The 20,051-nt window shown below is 35.5% G+C and overlaps 1 protein-coding gene across 3 annotated transcripts in view; it reads right to left on the bottom strand.

Moving 5' to 3' along the window:
- Positions 1 to 3,693: 3,693 nt before the first annotated feature.
- Positions 3,694 to 20,051, bottom strand: part of MMRN1 (multimerin 1) — a 74,039-nt gene continuing 57,681 nt past the window's right edge. Inside the window, exons 8-9 of one of the 3 annotated variants that reach the window (XM_063611166.1) lie at positions 11,090 to 11,242; positions 3,694 to 3,799 (exon numbers count right to left, since the gene is read on the bottom strand). In XM_063611166.1, coding sequence (XP_063467236.1) covers positions 3,795 to 3,799; positions 11,090 to 11,242 — 158 coding nt within the window. In that variant the 3' untranslated portion in view covers positions 3,694 to 3,794. Of the gene's footprint in view, positions 3,800 to 8,976; positions 9,848 to 11,089; positions 11,243 to 20,051 lie in introns of those variants that run through there. The other 2 variants (XM_055297000.2, XM_063611165.1) reach the window with 2 other exon arrangements.

Consider the following 20,051-nt stretch of genomic DNA (forward strand, 5'->3'; position numbering starts at 1 on the left):
AGACAGTAATGGTTTCCTATTATAGATTTCCTCTGCTAGTTTTTCACATCATCTAGGTTAGAGGGAGGTTGATGAAATGGTGACAGGATCTTACATCTCTGTGGCTCTCACTCTGCCACACTATGTCACACTGTGTCTGTCCACCCTCTATCTCTTAACATGGACCAGTTTACCAGTTTGGATATACAGTTGACCCTTGAACAACATAGGTTTGTATTGTGTGGGTCCAATTATACACAAGTTTTCTTTTTAACATTTTTTTAATTAAAATAGAGACAAGGTTTCACCATGTTGACCCGGCTGATCTCAAACTCCTGTGCTCAAGCAATCCAGCCCCCTTGACCTTCTAAACTGCAGGTATTACAGGTGTGAGCAACTGGGCCTGGCCTATACACAGGTTTTCTTAAGCCTCTGTCACCTCCCCCCACCTTGGAGAGAGCAAGACAAATCCTTTCTCTTCCTTTTCCTCTTCAGCTTACTGGACATAAAGATGAGGATGAAGACCTTTGTGATGATCCACTTTCACTTAATGAATAATACATATATTTCCTCTTCCTTATGAATTTCTTAATAACCTTTTCTCTAGCTTACTTTATTGTAAAAATACAGTATATAATACATATAACATATAAAATATGGGCTATTCGACTAGTTGATGTTATTGATAAGGCTTCTGTCAACAGTAGACTATTCATAGTTAAGTTCATGGGGAGTCAAAATTTTCATGCAGATTTTTGATGCACAGGGGGTCAATTGCAGTTTTTTCCTCCTTCTCATTCACCTCCTTCTTTCTCTCATTGTCCTCCTCCTTCTCTTCCTCTTTCTCCCACTTTCCTTCCTCTTCCTCCTCCTTATTTCTGTTCTGTTCTTTTGTCTCCTATCTCTAATTCTTGTTCTTTTCTTGCCTTTGTTATTAACTTCTGCCAGGTAGCCACCAGAAGATGAAAAACAACAGAGAAAGAAAACATCCAGGAGGTTTGTTCCTGAAGTTTGTGTTGCTTTATATTTCACAATTATAGAAAAAATGATATTATGCCTTTTAAAGTGTAGTGATATAAGGAACATTAGTCACTCTGGGTAATGTTCACATCAAAAAGAAAATGACAAAATCAATTCCGCATTATTATTCACTGTTGAATGTGGTCACTCCCCCTGAGGCTGGAACCATTTGGCCCTATTGAAAATAGTTTTCTCACAGGGTCATTTGCCAAGTCAATTTCTCCATTGGTGTGGTTAACCTAAAACAATCACAAGATCTATAAATTTAGAAAGGGAGACTTTATTTCTTGTAAAAGGTTACAGCTTTGCGAGGTGGCCATCTGGCAGGCTGGGAAGTGTGCCTCCAGCTGAAGCCATTTGCAGGCACTTTGAGGAAAGGAGGGGTAAGACAAGAATTTAAGTTGAAAAGGTTGGTCACCCATACATATTCAACAGGTTACAGGAGGAGCTATGAATATTCATGAAGGTGGTCTTGACACATGAATATTAAGTAAATATGCATGTAATATATGACCCTTGTTTACCTTGGGGTTCAACAATGTGTTACAGTTAGGCCCTATACATCAAAAGATGAAGGAGAGATACAGAGGCACTCAGCCATAACCAGTCCATGGTCAGTGGTCTTATCAGGAGATAGTTACTGAAATCAGTCCCTTGCCCAATCAAAGCTGTAGTTATGGCTTGTGGAGCAGGGGCCAGGGGCCAGTTAGTCAGCGTATGTAGAGTTGCAAATTGTTTTAATTTTGCTTATCTCAAGGCAATGTTTGTTTAGTTGCTAGAAAAAACAAACAACAACAACAAAAAAACCCTTGTGGCAGTTAAAATACAGTTTATTCTTTAAGTATAGGGGTGTATGACTTGACCCTTGCCTGGCATGGCCTTAGTTGCCATTTATAATTTGATATCTTATTGCCACAAAGAGTCTGTTCTCTGTCAGTCTTGTGATCTTTATTTTAACATCAGTGCTGGTCAGTTGTTGTGTCTAGACCCCAAAAGAGAGGAGGTTTTGATAGGGACAGGAGGCAGAGAAATTCTAGGCAGAAAGGGCAGGGTTCCTGCCCAGGGCCCCACCCTCAAGCCTGAAATCTCCACCAGAGTGAGAACTTTACCCCCATTTTCCTGCTCCAATGTTGCCTTTTCCAAAACCATCCCTGGCCTGCACCGACCCCCATCCTGTTCCCATAAAAACCCCAGGCTCCACTGGCAGAGAGCAGAGAAGTGGAGAAGAGAAGAAGCAGTTGAACATCAGAGAGAAACAGTTTGACTTCAGAGGGACGGCTTGACTGCAGGACTTCAGAGAAGAGTCTGACTGGAGACGGCCAGACTTCAGGGGAAGTTCCCACTCCATCCCCTTTCCAACTCACCCTTCCTCTGAGAGCCGCTTCCATCAGCAATAAAATCCTCCTCATTCACCACCCTTGAATTTATTTGTGCAACCTGATTTTTCCTGGACACTGAACAAGAGCTTGGGTGCCACACAGGTATGGATGCTAAAGGCTGTTACACTGACCCTCTGCCCTCACTGGTGGAGAGCAACTGCCTCACGTAAAAAGGCAGAGGGCCCACTGAGCTGTTTAACACTTAAGTCGTCCACAGATTGCAAAGCTAAAAGAGTGCACTGTAACACACCCCTCTGGGGCTTTGGGGGTTGTGGGTACTCCTGCGAGATGTTGCCACAGGGCATGCATGGAGTTTTGCTCCTGCTGGCACCCAGAAGCACTTGCCCTAGCTCCTGCGCCCGTTCACCTGTGTGCTCCCACTCCTGCAAGGGGTTGGACTGAGTAAGTGAGGTACCTCTGCCGTGAGGCCCACAAAGGGGTCATGGAAAATGTCCTGTTTCAGTATAACAAGGCATGTCTGGCTTTCCATCCTGTCATGGCCAGGAACTCAGTTTTAAGGTTTCTCTGGGATCCCCTTGGCCAAGATGTGTCTGTTCAATTGGTGGAGGTGCTTAGGATTTTATTTTGAAGTGTGAAGAAGTCATATCTTGTTGGCAAAACTGCATCAGTGTGTTAGGATATAGCTAGAGCATGTAGTAGCTGTTCGTTAAAACCCAGAATGAGGATATTTTAAGAAAATTCGATGTCTTCATTGTAGGCCTAATTCAATGAAGATGACAACATTAATCAAATATAGATGTCATATTTTACCTCTTCAGATTAAAAAAAGAAAAATTAGGATTAGTTTTGGGATTGATATTTAAAAATTCATATATATCTCCATTAAGATGTGTAAAATGAATTTTACTACAAAATTTTCTAAGTTTTATAACTTTCTCAGATTTTTTTCATGAATTTAAGACATTTAATTTTTTCTATATTTCCAGCATGTTTTGAGCATTTACTGAACTCAGGGTTTTTTCCACTAGCCGCAGTGCCAAGAACTTTATTGATGAGCAATTGGTATGTGGCCTCATGGAATTCTAAAACGCTCTGTAGGCATTTTAATATACTTATTCTTCAAAGTAGATTACAGAATCAGTTTTCAGATACTAGTATTGTTCCAATGATACCTACAATGTGTTTCTTAAATTTAAAGGTTCTTTTGTGATACCCAAGAATGCCTTTAGTGCAGGTAGGTGTGTTGTTGATAATGATGATGGCTCCCTTTTCTCAAACAGATGTTCTCCTTTGAGTGTACCACATGGGAAGAAAGAAGCCACAATTATATGGCAATACAATTTGTTTATTCTTCCCTCCACCTTTGTTTATTCTTCCTTTCATCGCATGGAGTAGATTACATAACTTGCTGTTAACACAGAGCTCTGTGATAGAGGAAAACTCACTGATGATCTGTCAGTCTGCTGACCATTTAAAGGAAATAGAATTAATATATGAAATAGAATCAAGATTCAAGGGATTTAATGACAAGATTCAGAAAGAGCAGTAAAAGTCACATTGAAAAGACATGCAATCTCTGGAGGGTCTTTGAATTTCATCTACAGAATAACTTCTACACTATTTAGCTTTCTCTTCAGCTGGAATAAGGAAATCTAAATATATTCGTTAAAATAGCAAAGCTACGATGGTGAGGTAGGCAAAAGGGTAGGGTACAGAACTGAAGGAGGGTTTGAGACTGTGGGAGGAATCTTTGTAGATTATTTTTTGTTAATAGCAAGGTTACGCTATGACGAATCATAAAAATTAATGCATGTGAATATGCCTAAGAAATTAGGATAAGACCACATTCTTGAGATATATTTGATATATAAATAGCAACTAAATGTCTTTGTATAAGTTTAGCACTTTTCTCAACACAAATTATACATCTAGTCACCTTAAATCGCTTTTAGAAAGGGTTTGGAAGCACAAATAAATGTATTTTTCCTACATATATTTTCTGGCAAATTACTATCATCCTTAATCCATAGATTTCATATCAATAAGGAAATATACATGTGGTTCTCTTTATATATATTATGCATAATTACATATTTTGAAGATGATAGTGGCAGCAAACATAAATGAGGGGAAGCAAATTACAAAAATAACAGAAACTATCCATAATCGTCTGTATCCTGGTAAGAGGAATTCAGTGAGTTAATTTCTTTATCAGTGGCTTGAAGTTAGGAGAGTGAAGCGGTATTTATAAGAACACCCATTCCTTGGGTTGCATCATGTACTATTTTCACTGTTAACTTGAGTAGATATAATTATTAGTATGAACCAAAAAAATAGGAAATCCAAATAAATATTTGAATCCAAATAATATGTTGAAAAAAACACCAACTTTAAGACAATGTCATGTAGCACTTTCACTGTTATCTTCAGTGGGCTTGATATAAATGTTTATTTGAATCTAATAGGAAATTACATCACAACTAGGATCTACTATAGACTGATATTTTAAAATCTATGCAAAGAATGTTTTAAAAAACCATCCTAAATATCACTACATTCAACACTTGGTACTATACACTGCATCTTTGTGCCCCCTCCCTCCCTCAAATTCATATGTTGAAGCTCTAACCCCAAGTGTGATGGTATTTGGAGGTGGGGTTTTGGGAGTTAATTAGGTTTAGATGAGGTCATGAGGGTGGGGCCCCATGATGGGATTAGTGTCTTTAAAAGAAGGAAGAGACCAGAGCATTCATGTGCTCTCCACCCTCATGCTTCTTCTCCCTCTCCCTCTCCCTCTTTCACTCTCTCTTCCTCTCTTTCTCTCTCTGCACGTGAAGACACAATGAGAAGGCAGCCTTTTGCCTTCTATAAGCCAGGAAAAGGGACCTCACTAGAGACACCAAATCTGCTGGCACCTTGATCTTGGACTTGTCAGCCCTCATAACTGTGAGAAATAAATGTCTGTTGTTTAAGCCACCCAGACTACGGAACTTTGTTGTGGCAGCCTAAGCTAACTTAAATAGTTGGAATCTGAAAAGTGTTTTGACTAAAGCCTTGGCTTTGAAAGTTTATGAAGCAATTCATGAGTAAATATAATAAAAACTCCAAAATTTGGACTTTTCCCAGAGTTTTAGATTGTATAATTAGGATGTCAGCCCAGAGAAATAAATACTACTTTATTGTTGTTTTCTCTGAACACAAATGCAGTATAGCTCATTGAGAATTCTCACTGAGCTGTGGTAAAAGCACTCAAGGGAAGGTTCCTAATAACACTCCCCAGCCTGTTGATGAAACCCTTGATTTGAAATCACGGGGACAGGAAATAAGCAAACATCCCTGCCTTCCACACACGAGAGCAACTCAGCTAAATTGTACACTCTAGGAAGGGCAGGCCTATATTTTTGCTTTAATGTATCCCACAGGTGCCTTGCAATGATCAACGATAGAAAAAATTTTGAATAATGAGAAAAATTTTGCTACATTGAAAATTATCTTTGTTGAAGACATATACTATGTATGGCTCACGAGGTTTCCAATGTGAGTTAATAAATTTATATTTTGAAACAGATGAACAACCAAAAAATTATCTCTATGTGCACTAAAAAAAAAGCCAAATGAAAATTAAGATGGCTTATTTTAATCATTTCTTAGTGATTAACTAATATTAGCTTATTCTTCCAAATTGATCGTTTTAACCAGTGAAAAGAGTAAGAAAGAGCAATTGTAGACACTTATGGCTTTGTATAGGAAGTCTCTCAATTCCGGGAATGATACAAAAGGAGGTAATAGAAGATTGGTCAATAGTGCAAAAAAAAAAAAAAAGAGGCGGGTGGTTATTGAAGATACATTTCTCATTCTTACGGAGCTATCCATGATTCTGGTGGTAGTAAATGCCATCATGACCCCAGATTATGTATTTCAAATGCAACATTTGTCTGTACTGATTTACTTTATATACTTTTTATTATTTGTTATATATAATTTATCATGCCTCCTATATTATGTACCTTCAACTAGGTATATAATTAGCTACTTATTAAATAATAAATGAATGGATTTGAGATTTTCATCAGTAACTAGTGACTTGATATACTTTGGGAGCTGGTGTGGCAGGAAGATATTGTGAGAGAGAAGGGCTCTGAAATTGAATCTACAAAATAATATTCAAGGTACTTGGCTATGTCCACAGAAGAAATAAAGAAACGTTCCAGTGCTACATTTTTTTCTACATGAATAAGTTTGAAGATGACGATTAAAAGTACAATACTAAATTATCTTTGATTATATTGAGTGGCTTTAAAAATATAGCCAAGCAAGTTCATAGCAACTTAAAAGTTGCTATAATGCCTCTTGGCTATTGGTGCAATTGGTTATTTAATTGTATATTCTACAAATCCATATAAAAATAAAGAATATTATTAATAATTGTATTTCCAAACACCAAAGCATTATTTAATGCTAAATGTTATTATCTAATTAAAAATCAATAAATTTTATTGGACAATGCAATGACGAACATTGTCAAATGATTTACTTCCGTCTGGTAATAGTAAAGAAAAACAATATAATGAAATCACTGAAATCTATGTTGAAAAGTATATTTGGAAAGCAAAAATTATATTTTAATCTGTGAGTACTTGAAGAAATAAAATTTTAAAAATTTAGATTACAGTAAACTTTTTGGCAGGGACTGAAGATATCATAAGAACTTTTTAAATGTTTTTGAAAATGACATGTTTACACATAACAGGATAAAAATTGTCATCATTCAGTGATATGGTTTGAATTTGTGTCCCCACGCAAATCTCATATCGAATTATAATCCCCAGTGTTGGAGGAGGGGCCTGGTGGGATGTGACTGGACCATGGGGGTGAATTTCCCCCTTGCTACTCTCCTGATAGTGAGTTCTCACGAGATCTGATTGTTTAAAAGTATGTGGCACCTCCTACCTCTCCCCCTTCCTCCTCCCCCAGCCACGTAAGAAGTGCCTGCTTCTCCTTCACCTTCCGCCATGATTATAAGTTTCATGAGGCTCCCGGGCCATGCTTCCTATACGGCCTGTGGAAATGTGAGTTAATTACACCTCTTTTCTTAATAAATTACCCAGTCTCGGGTAGTTCTTTATAGCAATGCGAGGATGGACTAATGCATCCAGCTGTCAGTTTTAACTCTTAGGTCACACTCTTCTTTGGCAGCCTGAATCTAGTACTGAGTGAGGCTAGAGTGTGAAGGCCTGATTATTTTGACTCAATGCAGGACATTCTGATGGACGATACTTACTTTAGAGTTCCTCCTTGGAGAGGTGACGAAGTTTGTTAGACTGCAGTTTAAAATCTTCTGCATAGTTACTGTGAAATTCCCAGGTGTTGTACTCTATTGTATTTGTATGAGAAAATTTGCTTAACCATTTGTCTGTCGCGGGACATGTGGGTGATTCCCAGTTTTCAGCTATTATAAATAAACTGACTATGAACATTTACGTACAAGTCTTTGTATAGATGTATGCTTTCAAGTTTTGGCAAATTTGAAAAATTTTCAAGTATCTTCTACAAATAGAAGATACTCACTTTCATCTTCAAGATTGGAAATATTTCAAAAATTGTTAATTTTGATGAGGATGTGTGGGGTATAAAGAGCAGTTTTTCATATTGATAAGACTTAGATTGTTAGTACCTATCGAAATGGAAAATTATGATCATCCTTTGTCCCAGAAATTCTCCATCATTGGTTATACTACTGAGAAAATTATTTAACTTCTATGTGCTTCTGATTCTCATGGGCAGAGAGTAATAATACGTAACACAAATATCATAGGTTAATACGTAATTCATTATGTTATAGTGATCATTAAACAAATCAATTCATAAAAAAGGCTTACCTTACCAAAACTTTTTTATTATTATTTGTATTATTACTTATGAAAATCTGTTTTTCAGAAACACTTTGTCAGATATCCAAAGAATGTATTTTTAAGCGTGTTCACCACAGTAATATTGTAATAATAAAAAATGGGAGACAGCACAAATAGAGGATAAAGGATTGGTTAAAAAAATTTTAGCACATCTGTGGGAGGCAATATAGAGAAAGGATGGATGTGGGCTCTGGAGAAGACGTGGCCTGATTCCAAACCCTGCCTCAGCCCTATGGGCTCATGGGCCTTGGTCCCTGTGTCTTAGGTTCTTCAACTATAAAAATCATGGTAATAATGCCCACTTTACAAGGGTTATTGTGAGGAATGAGGCATTACATGTAAATTGTTTAGAAGAGAAACAGGGCATAGTGAGCATCCCATAAATTGTAGTATTACACAGATTGTGACTTACCCTTTAGAAGAAGAAGGGCAGATCTGTAGGTACTGCCATAGAAGAATACCTACTAGAAAAAGCCTTTTTTCCCCTTATAGATGTTGTGGGGGGTGGTAAATGATCCACTCACATATTGTTAGATTTGAGTGTACATGTCCAACTACATGTAAATTACTATGTTATAATTAGAGAATTATAGGAAGAGAACAATAGTTAAGCAAATTTCAAATTTTCAGTTCAACTTTCTTAATTTTGATTCTGAATGAAAATCTTAGTATGGAAAATAGATCAACTCAACGTAAAGAGTAAAAATAAAAGTTTACAAAATCAATTTTCATTTTTTGAGTAATTTATTTAAATTTGTGAATCTAGAAAATGTATGTCATATATTTATATACAGGGAATAACAAAAGTTAAGTGTTTAATTGGAAAGAAAACTGTGACGGATAATATGTTGTAATTACCATTTTATAATATTACTTTCCATTGCAATGACTTAAAATGAAGAAATAAGAATAGGAATAGTTATGCTAACAAATTCACTTTATTTTCTGTGCCACTAAATTTCTTTAGGATCAAGAACTCCTTCATATTCAGACATTAAACAATATTCAAATAATTTTATAAAATAAACAGACATACAAGTTTACTCATATTAAAAAAAGAAGTTGATTTTTCATTTCCTGTAGAAAAACCAAAACAGAGCAGCTGTGCAAGCAAAGATAAATGAAAACACTGGCTGTTTCTCAATCAAGGTGATAGTCTGTTTTTCATACTAACTTATGTACGATATAGTAAGTAGCCACTAAATGTAGTAACAGGGGGAAACTTGGCTGGAATTGTTCCTTTTGCAAGTCGTAACCAGACTTCCTGCCCATAATTTAATTCTAATAAGGCATCCCCAGTTAAAACCCTATCACAGTGTATTTCACTGTTAATATTTTCAGACTCAAATGCAAGCTTGTCTATTCCATCAACCACTAAAAATCCAGAGATATGAGCACTAAATGACTCGATGGTGTACTTGAAAACATATACTCCAAGATATGGAATTCTAAATTTTCCAGTTCTTGGGGTATATGAAGCTCCATAATTGACATCCAAGTTATTAAACAGGATAGGACCAGGTGTAGTCATTCCATATGTATGAGACGCAAAAAATGCCACCATGGGTGCATATCTGTAAGATCCTTTGGAAAAATCTGTTAGAGGAAAAAATGGCAAGAGTTAATTTTCATGTTTTTATCTTATTTTGTCTTTCCTTATATCTTCATCATTTTTATCTCAGTTACAAAAAGTCTTAGCAGAAGAGAAAGGCCATCCATCAAACTTAGCAAAGGTGCATGTGTCTCGATGCCTGTCTCTTCTCTTGGGTAAATTATTCTAAATTTCTTAGCCTCTTGTTGCCTCAGTTTCTCCATTTAGATCAGGATAGAATAAAAATAACATTTGATACCTTCCACACACAAATGCCTCGAAGATAATTTGCATGTTGCTTTGATCTCCCCAGAGATAAAGGAATTCAAAGCACTCTACGATTATTATGGTTATGTCAGAATGTTTTAAAGCCCCTTGCAGGAATTGAAGCTGACATGATGTAGAAACAATTTGTCTGGCACATTGTCAAGCAGTTTCTAAAGGCTAAAACGAAAACCATATAAAGTCATATTCACTGTAGCAAAGTAGACAAAGGCAATTTTCTGTGTAATTAATGCCAATTGTACTTAAAAAGGCTAAGATCTAAAAACAGACTTAAAGAATTACATTTCACTATGCAGGATATTATTAAGAAAAAGCTGATTTGAAATAGGTTTTTTTGCAGTCATTAAATAACACATTTTTATGCTGCACATAAATTTCTGTATAAAAATCAGAAATGGTGCACTCGAAGTAAATCCAAAGCACCAATACTTATGAATTTAAATAAATAAACAAGCCATCTTGTTTTACTTAATACATTTGATCATGTTCTAACAGTGCTCACACAGTCAAAATGGCACCATTAGTTTAACCTTCACAGAAAACGTGTTACTAAGCATGTATTAAAGCCTCATTTAAATGACCATACCAGACAAAAATCAAAGGTGTATTTCTTTAACTACTTGTTTGAGGAGAAAGTGTTTCTATCAGTCAGATATATACATCCATATTTTTTTAGGATGCACAAGAGAAAAAAAGTTTGTGAGGGGGTAGAATTTTCCATAAACTGCCTCTATATAGCAATACTGAAAATTTCAACAAGTGCATGTGAATAAGAATTTGCCTAACAAAAACACATTTCCACTTGTAAATCAGGTACATTCTTCAGTAAGTTTCGGAAAAGTAAAAGGAATTGTCAAGTGGATCCAGATTAAGCAGGTTTAAATATTCATTAATAAATATTTTCAAAAAGTGTTTCTATTTATGACAATGAGCAAATCCAAAGATGCATATACTTTTTTTACCTGGAGCTAAAGCATTTTCTTCCACAAGCTTGATAGTGCAGTTGTCACCAGTAAAAGGATGTCTGCAGGCACAGGTAAAGCTAGCTCTTCCATTTATACACGTGCCCCCATTTTGGCACGGATGCTGACTACAGCTTGAATACTCCTCTGTTACTGAAAAAGAATCAAGGTAAAAGACTAAAGTGACCTATTTTCCTGTTGATCTCAAATTGTAGTTTGCAGCAGAATAAGAAAAAGACTGAATTTTAAGTAAGAAAAATGGGCTCCACGGCCCAGGATGCCTGTTGATCTGGCCACAGGAAGTCATGCAAATCCCTTAGCTCTGATCACTCTATCTCCTTCAGTAAAGTGGGCAAAATTCTGTGATCCATTATATTTATTGGTGTGAAATGTTAACATTCTTGTCAACTGCAGAACAGAATAGAATTATCTCAATACAAATCATGTATATTTGAAACTGGTACGTGATAAAGGTAATGCTTTAAATCACTGGAGAAGAAAAATATCTGTTCAACACATGGTGCTAAGGTGGTATTCAATATATATTAAAAACATAAATTCCACATATACAAAATACTAAATATAAAAAAACCCCATATGATTGCATTACAACAAAAAAGGAGAATATCTTTCTAGAGCTTAAAAATTTTAAAAAATTCTTTCAAAGCAAAACAAAGCAAAGCAAAGGAAAACAAAACCCAGAAACCGTAAGAGAAAAACATTATCATGTTTGACCTAAGAATTAAAACTCATTTGCATTGAAAACCACCATTCTCAAAGTTTAATGATAAGTAACAAAATTAGAAGACATGGCAATCTAATGACTAATATTCGTAACATGTGAAAATCTCCAAAAAGAAAAAAAAAATTCTCCCCTTAAAAAATGGAAAATGAGGCCGGGTACGGTGGCCCACACCTGTAACCCCACCACTTCAGGAGGCCAAGGCAAGAGGATGGCTTGAGTCCAGGTGTTTGAGACCAGCCTGAGCAGCATAGTGATATCCCATCTCTAATTTTTTAAATAAAAAAATAAATAAAAATAAGAAAATGGTCTTCACTTAAAGATCAGAAAAAAATAAGTTAAAAAATGGAGAATGTATCAGTAGGCAAATCATTGAACAAAACCCACAAAAGCTCACTAAAAGTTTTAAAGCATATGCAACCTCATTACTAATTCAGAAATAATAAATTTAGTAATAATAGCATCATTTAAATATAAGGTGGCAACATTTAAAAAGATAGATAGAAAATATCCAGTCATGTCAACATAAGGGAAAATGGACCTTTTCATGCAGTGCTGGCTGGAGTGTAAACTGCTATAGCTATTAATAGGACAATTTGACAATATTTCTCAGTATCAAAAAGGTTAATTTACTTTGAGCCAAACATTTCTTCTGGCAGTATACATATACTCCAGACATACTTGTCCGTGTGCACAAAGACAATTCTTCAATTCAAAATGATATCGTTTGCATTCGCGAAAAATTTAAAGACTCCTAAATGATCACTGATGCAGGACTTGTTAAATAAATTATAGCATATTCCCACTGAGGAATATTAGACAGCAATTAAAGAATGAGGTAGATTCCCCAACAGGTTTGGTTTACTGAAGACAGAAAGTTACAGCTCACACATTACATATAGAATAATTTCATTGGTTGTGAAAGCTTCAAATTATGAATATGGTTATAAACATAATGCATAATTATGTAAATGCAGAAACAAGGTCGGAAGAATTCAGCGTTTATACTACTTGCCACAGTTACTCTGGTGCCACCTTATGGTAATGATGTAGTTTACCATCCACTCATTTCAAACCAGGTGATTGTTGATGATTTTTAATTTGGAAGTTACTTGCTTTGTGTAATTTTTTCTCATGAAGTGAGATTCATACATTTTTATATATATTCTGTTTCATATCCGTATAATTGAAATTCACATAAAATGTGACCAAACTGCGTGCCTGTATTAAAATTTTTTGCAAAGCAAATATATTAATATTGTACTTAATGTAATGAGAAATTAATCAGAATTATCTTGATATATTCTCTGCAATATTCTGTATTTTCCTTATCAAGAAAAGTATTAAAAATATTACATGTGTGTAATATCTCTTAACAAATATTTCAACTGGCTAACATTCCTTTAACTTCATTTTGCTGCATGTGAATAGATTATGAAATCCCTTTTTTGCTGCTCATTATCATTCCAGAACTTTGCCCATTATTTTCCTGCGTTAAAAACATCAATGACTTTTCATTACCTGTAGTAATGTGAATATTCTGTATCAAAACATTTGCTTCATTTATTTTTACATTCTCTGAATTTAGCACAGTGATCAACTCACAGGAGAGGTTTCAATTAATGGGTTTCACTAGGAATATATCAATTGTGCAGTAGAGTTGGGGGGAACACTAACTTATTTATGTAATTTGATCAGCTCTGTAATTTTAATTTTCCCAAATATAAAAAATCACACTCACCTGTAGCCTTGGCCCTGTTCATGAATCAGGGATCAAAGCTGTGCTATAAGGAGAACTTAAGAAACTAGAAAAAAAATACATTTATCTGCATTGCTAATGGCTCTACTCTGAATCTTCAGGATCAGTGATTCTGCCTGCTATTTAATGTCCAGGAGCAGCATTCCATTTTTTGCTTCTTTATGTTCCATTACTTTAGGAATGGGGTCTTGCCTTGCTGTAGTTCTATTTTACCCCTTTTTCTAATTTCTTTCTAGGGTCATTCATCTGAAGTAGGGCTCCACTTAAGTTTAATTGAAGGTCTGCATCTACTCCTACTGTTACAGTAGCCCAAACTTCTTGAGACTGCACACAGCTTGCCTTCTAGGACATCTTTCATGGGGCCTACTGATTATCTGCTCAGGATGCCTCAGCCACTTGTCCATACCTGCTTCGACTGCTTCTGTTTTAAGTTCCTTTCTGTGCCTTTTTTGCTATTTTAGGTATGTCTGGACTTTCCAAGTCTCTGCCAAAATAATCACATTTTAAAATATAAAATCATGTCCATGGCACCCAGAACTGGACATATTGTACCAATGGAGCCTAAGCATAGTAGGTTATGGTAGAAATTGCTAGTTACCCCTGCTGAAATGAACTTACACTTCTGTTAAGATAACACAAGCATTAAGTATTCATTGTCTATTTCTGCATCTGTATCACACTGTCTCATAACAGGTCTCCTGTGCTCTGATGTATTGAAGCTTTCTAAAATCTCATGTTTATTTAATTCATTTAAATGTGAATTTACAATTATTATTGATAATAAAATGTATCTTATTAGACATGAGTTACCATCTCTGTCCATAGAAGCCATTCAGTTTTATTCTGTATGAGATGTTTCAGCCACCCTCCCCTATCTTTGTTATCATTTCCAAATTTATGTCTTATGCATTCCTCCAAGTTATTGATAAAAATACCTACTAGAAAAAAAATACCTAATGGATTAGTGACAAGTACAGAGCCTTATAACAGACAACTAAAGATTGGCTGGCACTGATTTTCCAACTGAAGCTATTTGTACTTTGTTATACAATGAGTTAGAAATCAACTTTTGGCCGGGTACGGTGGCTCACGCCTGTAAGCCCAGCACTTTGGGAGGCTGAGGCAGGCAGATCACCTGAGGTAGAGAGTTTGAGATCAGCCTGGCTAACATGGTGAAACTCCATCTCTACTAAAAATACAAAATTATCTGGGCATGGTGGTGTGTGCCGTGTAATCCCAGCTACTTGGGAGGCTGAGGCAGGAGAATTACTTAAACCCAGGAGGCGGAGGTTGCAGTGAGCCAGGATCATGCCACTGCACTCCAGCCTGGGCAACGGAGTGAGACTCTCTCAAAAAACAAAACAAAACAAAATCAACTTTTGTACACCGCCTGACTTATTTTTCTCCTTTATTATTAAAATGCTTAAAAAATGGTTAGGTGCCATTATAAGTACATGCTCATATTTGTGCTTAATAGGCTATTTGTTCTTGAATTACCAACAAAAATCAAACTCCAATAAAGCATCATTTTCTTTTTGACATCTTTCCTCATCCCTACAAGTAAATTACTTTAGTTCTCTCCATTTCTGCCTGATGCTCCGAAGTTGTCTTCTTGAATTTATCACACTCAACTGTAATTGCTTTGGTGTCTTTCTTACTTCCAACAAGAGTCTGAGCCTTCAGGAGGTCAGGGATCATGTTCTCTATGACTTAAACTTCCTATCAACCTTATTAGCACAGTGCCTGACATATAGAAAATGCTAAAGTAGTTTTAAGAATGAATAGACAAATTAATAAAAGATGGAATAAAATACCACATTCTTATCAAATTTCAGCCTTCTTCCCAGTTTCTCAAAGGTCACAGAGTTTGACACTATGCTATCATTGTCATGGTATCCTAGAGACATGAATCTATTTATTTATTTATTTATTTTATTTTATTTTTGAGATGGAGTCTCTCTCTGTTGTCCAGGCTGGAGTGCAGTAGCGTGATCTTGGCTCACTGCAACCTCCGCCTCCTGGGCTCAAGCTATTCTCCTGCCTCAGCCTCCCAAGCAGCTGAGACTACAGGTGTGCGCCACCATGCCAGGCTATTTTTTGTATTTTTAGCAGAGATGGGGATTTACCGTGTGGGCCAAGCTGGTCTCTAACTTCCAACCTCAGGTGATCCACCTGCTTTGGCCTCCCAAAATGTGGGATTACAGTGTGAGCCACTGTGCCCAAAAGTGAATCTATTTAAGCAAACTTTCCACAACTTCTCCCCTTACCTTAAGCTTCAATAACCTCTTAAACTCCTTCTTGTCCATTTTGTTTAATGGAGATCAGTGCAATTAGTTCAACAGTTCTTCCAATCAACATTCTACCACTGTGCAAGTAGCATAACTGATATTTCATTTATAAGTTTAAATTTATTCTGGTCTTTGCTTTCTAGATCCTAATATGTGCTCCAGTTATAATTTTCTATTAATCCTAGTTTCATATTTCATAAATGTACATATTTGAACTAATTGGAGAGCACCTCACATTTTCAAAGCACCCTGTCTTTCCTAACATTTGTCATTTTTTAATTATAATTAGTTGATTAATGTATGAACTTCATGAGAAGAGGGGCTGTGTTGAGTTTACCACTCTATTCACTCAACTTTTCTCAGTGCTCATTCAGAACTTATTCAACAGGAATTTGATGAATAAAGGGATGCATTGTGTTGATGATTTCTACTGTATTCTTACATTTATTTCTATTACATATAATGTTATCTATCATATACTTTTATTTTAATTTTACTTTATATTTTATTGCTTACTTCTACTTTAGCATCAAAATCTTAATGTCTTCATGTAAACAGTAACATTATAGAGGGCAGATAACTGATCTCTGCTAGGACACAATGGAGTTTCCAACAGATTAGTGAGGGAATCTATCGTTTTGCCTCTCCTCCCATTTTATAACACACAGATGAAAGCATTATACAAATCTGTTCCTAGGTAATATGCCCACACAACATTTGCACTTTTCTTTATGTTTCATCCTGATTCCAATGCTCTGGTGAAATGTTTTCATTTCCATATTAATGGACACATTCTTAACTTTCAGTGCTATTATGCTTCCCCATTTGTCAAAATTGTTTATATCAAATAAGGCTTATCTTCCTGTTGCTCTAGAAATATTTCATATGCCCATTGCCAGCAACTTCTAGGAATACTAATATTTATTTGATTTTATTAAGTTTTCAAATTCATTGCTTTAATTACTAACATTGTGTTCTTTGGTGTATAGATGGATGGAAATACTGTTTCAAACCATGTTTACTGCTTTTCCTTCAAACTGTCAGTTTTTATTTTTGGTATTCTTTTTATATCACACCCATTGTTTCTTATATTGTTTTCTGGGATCTTTTTTCCTCAATCCTTCATATATTACTTTAAGGCACGTTTAGTTGTATCAGCAATCTTCAGCAAATATCTTAGACCTGTCCCAAAGGATTTACTTCACCCCTTGCTGTTAAACTATTATTTTGTTATCTTAAGCCATGACCTAGGAAATTAAATGTTTTTGTTTGATCTCATAAACTGATTTATCCTTTTTCTTTAGAGTCATAACCATCAATCAAGAGAAGAATTAAAAACATTGTCTGGCAAATACATTAAAATATGTTCAATGCTTCTAGTCACTAGGAAAATGCAAAACAAAACCACTGTGAGATATAACTATGCACCTACTAAAATAACATGAAAGATATTGACAGTGTCAAGTGCTGGCAAAAATTTGGAGCAATTAGAATTCTCATATATTATTCATGGAAATGCCAAGTGGTTGGTCATTCCTTATAAAGTTAAAACTGTGTATCTTATAACCAAACTATGCTACTGCTGTATAATTATAAAACAGAAACAAAAACTGACATTCATACAAATACCTGTATGTGAATGTTTATAGCAGCTTTATCCACAGTAACCCGAGACTGGAAACAACCAAAAAAAGATCCTTCAACTGGTAAATAGATAAAGAAATTGTATATTTATACTATACACTACTTACAAATAAAAAGGAATACATGCAAGAACATGGATGAATCTCATCTATGTTACATGAAGTGAAAGAAGCAAGACTCCAAAGCCTCCACATATTGTATGAGTTCGTTTCTTACATATTGTGGAAAAAATAGAACTGTCTGGGAAGAAAACAGATCACTGGTTGCCAGTGTGTGGGAGTGGGAACAGGGTTTGACTACAAAGGTGCATGAAGAAATTTGGGGTGGTGATGGAACTGATCCCTATTTTGATTATGGTGAAGGTTATATGACTATGTATTTGTCAAAACTCATAGGCTATCTATCAACATTAGTACATTTAACTAAATGTAAGTTATACCACAAACAAATAAACTCGCATTGTTTCAAGTCCCTTAATTTCCTACCTAGGATTTCAAAATCACTAAGAATATTATAGTTCATCATCCTGCCTTTTTTGTTGTCTATAAAACTTATTATTTTACCAAATGTAACTTCTCAAAAGTAATCTCCCTGCTCTTTGATTTCCATTCCATCCCCATTAACTTTTCTAATTGATGCTCTCATTTTCTCATATCTAGATGATTACAGCAGTCTTAATACCACTTTGCCTGCCTCTAAACAACCCTCATCCATATAGCTGTGAAATCTGCTTCCCTAATTACAATGAGATATAACTGCACACCTATTAAAATGATAAAATAAAAGATATCCATAGTGTCATCATTGTCTGTTAAAAGTCTCATATTTAAATATTTTTTAATTTTTTGCACAAACTTTTTGGGCAAAGTTAACGTGCCCATGTGTATATATGTGCACATAGGTATAACACTTGGCCCTTTCATAAGTTGCTCAAGGGAGTGTAAATTTATACTCTCTCAAAAGAAACTTGGCAATATTTATCAAATTCTTTTAAAATGTGCATGGGCTTTGCACCAGTAATTTACTTCTTGGATGTTATCTTAAGGAAATAAGATTAGAGATGGTCACAAAAATTAATTAGTGTGGCACTATTTAAAATAGAGAAAAAAATTAAAATGTACAAAAGTCAAAAATTGAATACAAGTTAGATAAATAGAATATGCTGTGGTATGTTGTTTCTTTTCTTTTACATTCAAAATAGCTTCATAATAACATGGTATTCATATGCACATACCAAAATATCAAAAAACTATAAAATATAACAGAACATTGCACCACTGTTCTATAGGTGTAGCTTCCACTATCTTTTTTTTTTTTTTTTTTGAGACAGAGTCTTGCTCTGCTGCCCAAGCTGGAGTGCAGTGGTATGATCTCGGCTCACTGCAACCTCCTCCTCCTGGGTTCAAGCTATTCTCCTGCCTCAGCCTCCCTAGTAGCTGGGATTACAGGCACATGCCACTACACCTGGCGAATTTTTGTATTTTTATTAGAGATGGGGTTTCGCCAGGTTGGCCAGGCTGGTCTCGAACTCTTGGTCTCAAGTGATCCGCCCACCTTAGCCTCCCAAAGTGTTGAGATTACAGTGGTGAGCCACCGCCCCCAGCCTCACTATCAAATTCTTCTAGAACAAAAAATTACAAAGCTTTCTGAGCCAGAGCCTTGCTTTCTAACTTGATCCCACTTAGGACTTAATTAATATTTGTTGAATCAAGTTGAAAAATTATTAATCATTATAACTTTCCAATAATATTCATAATTCTAAAAATAATTCATTTGGGTCCTAAAACAAAAACTGCTTTAAAAAGTTTTAGCACAACATTTTAAGCTAATATGACCATGAATAATGGAAATTATCTTATGTCTTTATTGTAGCATCCATCTAGGAAGGTGTTTTACAAAGATCCTCTTGAGGTAAATCTGCAGTTTCACATTTTCAAACAAATTTCCTAGTTCAAGTAAATGACTAAATACACGTACACATGATTATGTACAAGCAGTTTCTTAGTTGACAATAAAGTCACTGAGTTTAGCTTATATATAAAAGGTAGTGTTGATGTCTCATTATTATTCAGATGATGATTTGGGATATTAAGCATTTTTTATAACTTCCAATTTATTTTGGCAGGCCTGGAAAATGCAATCGTATGCTAACGTCCACATCAGATGTGCTTATCCTCCTGTCTCTTTTGTTTCTTCTTGATATTGTCTCCCGACTTCTCTCTCTCCAGTTATGCTTTAGAGGTTGCTGTTCCTCTGACTCTGCTCTTACATGAGTCCCCTGGCTCAGCTCACCCACACCCAGAGTTTCCAAACACCATTTTCATGCCAATACCTCTCAAATCTAAATTTCCACGCAAATTTCAAATCTTAACACTCGTTTAAGATTATAAAATCTGGAAAAGAATTCTGAAAGGAAGGTTCATTAACTGTAAAACAATTGTTTACTTTTTTGTGTAGTTTAGAACTTCTATCATTCTGGCACGACATGCGATAATTTTTTTTCGTTGATTGCTTTATTTCTCCAAACAC

Source organism: Symphalangus syndactylus, chromosome 10 (assembly GCF_028878055.3).
Source record: "Symphalangus syndactylus isolate Jambi chromosome 10, NHGRI_mSymSyn1-v2.1_pri, whole genome shotgun sequence".
NCBI classification, from domain to species: Eukaryota; Metazoa; Chordata; class Mammalia; order Primates; family Hylobatidae; genus Symphalangus; species Symphalangus syndactylus.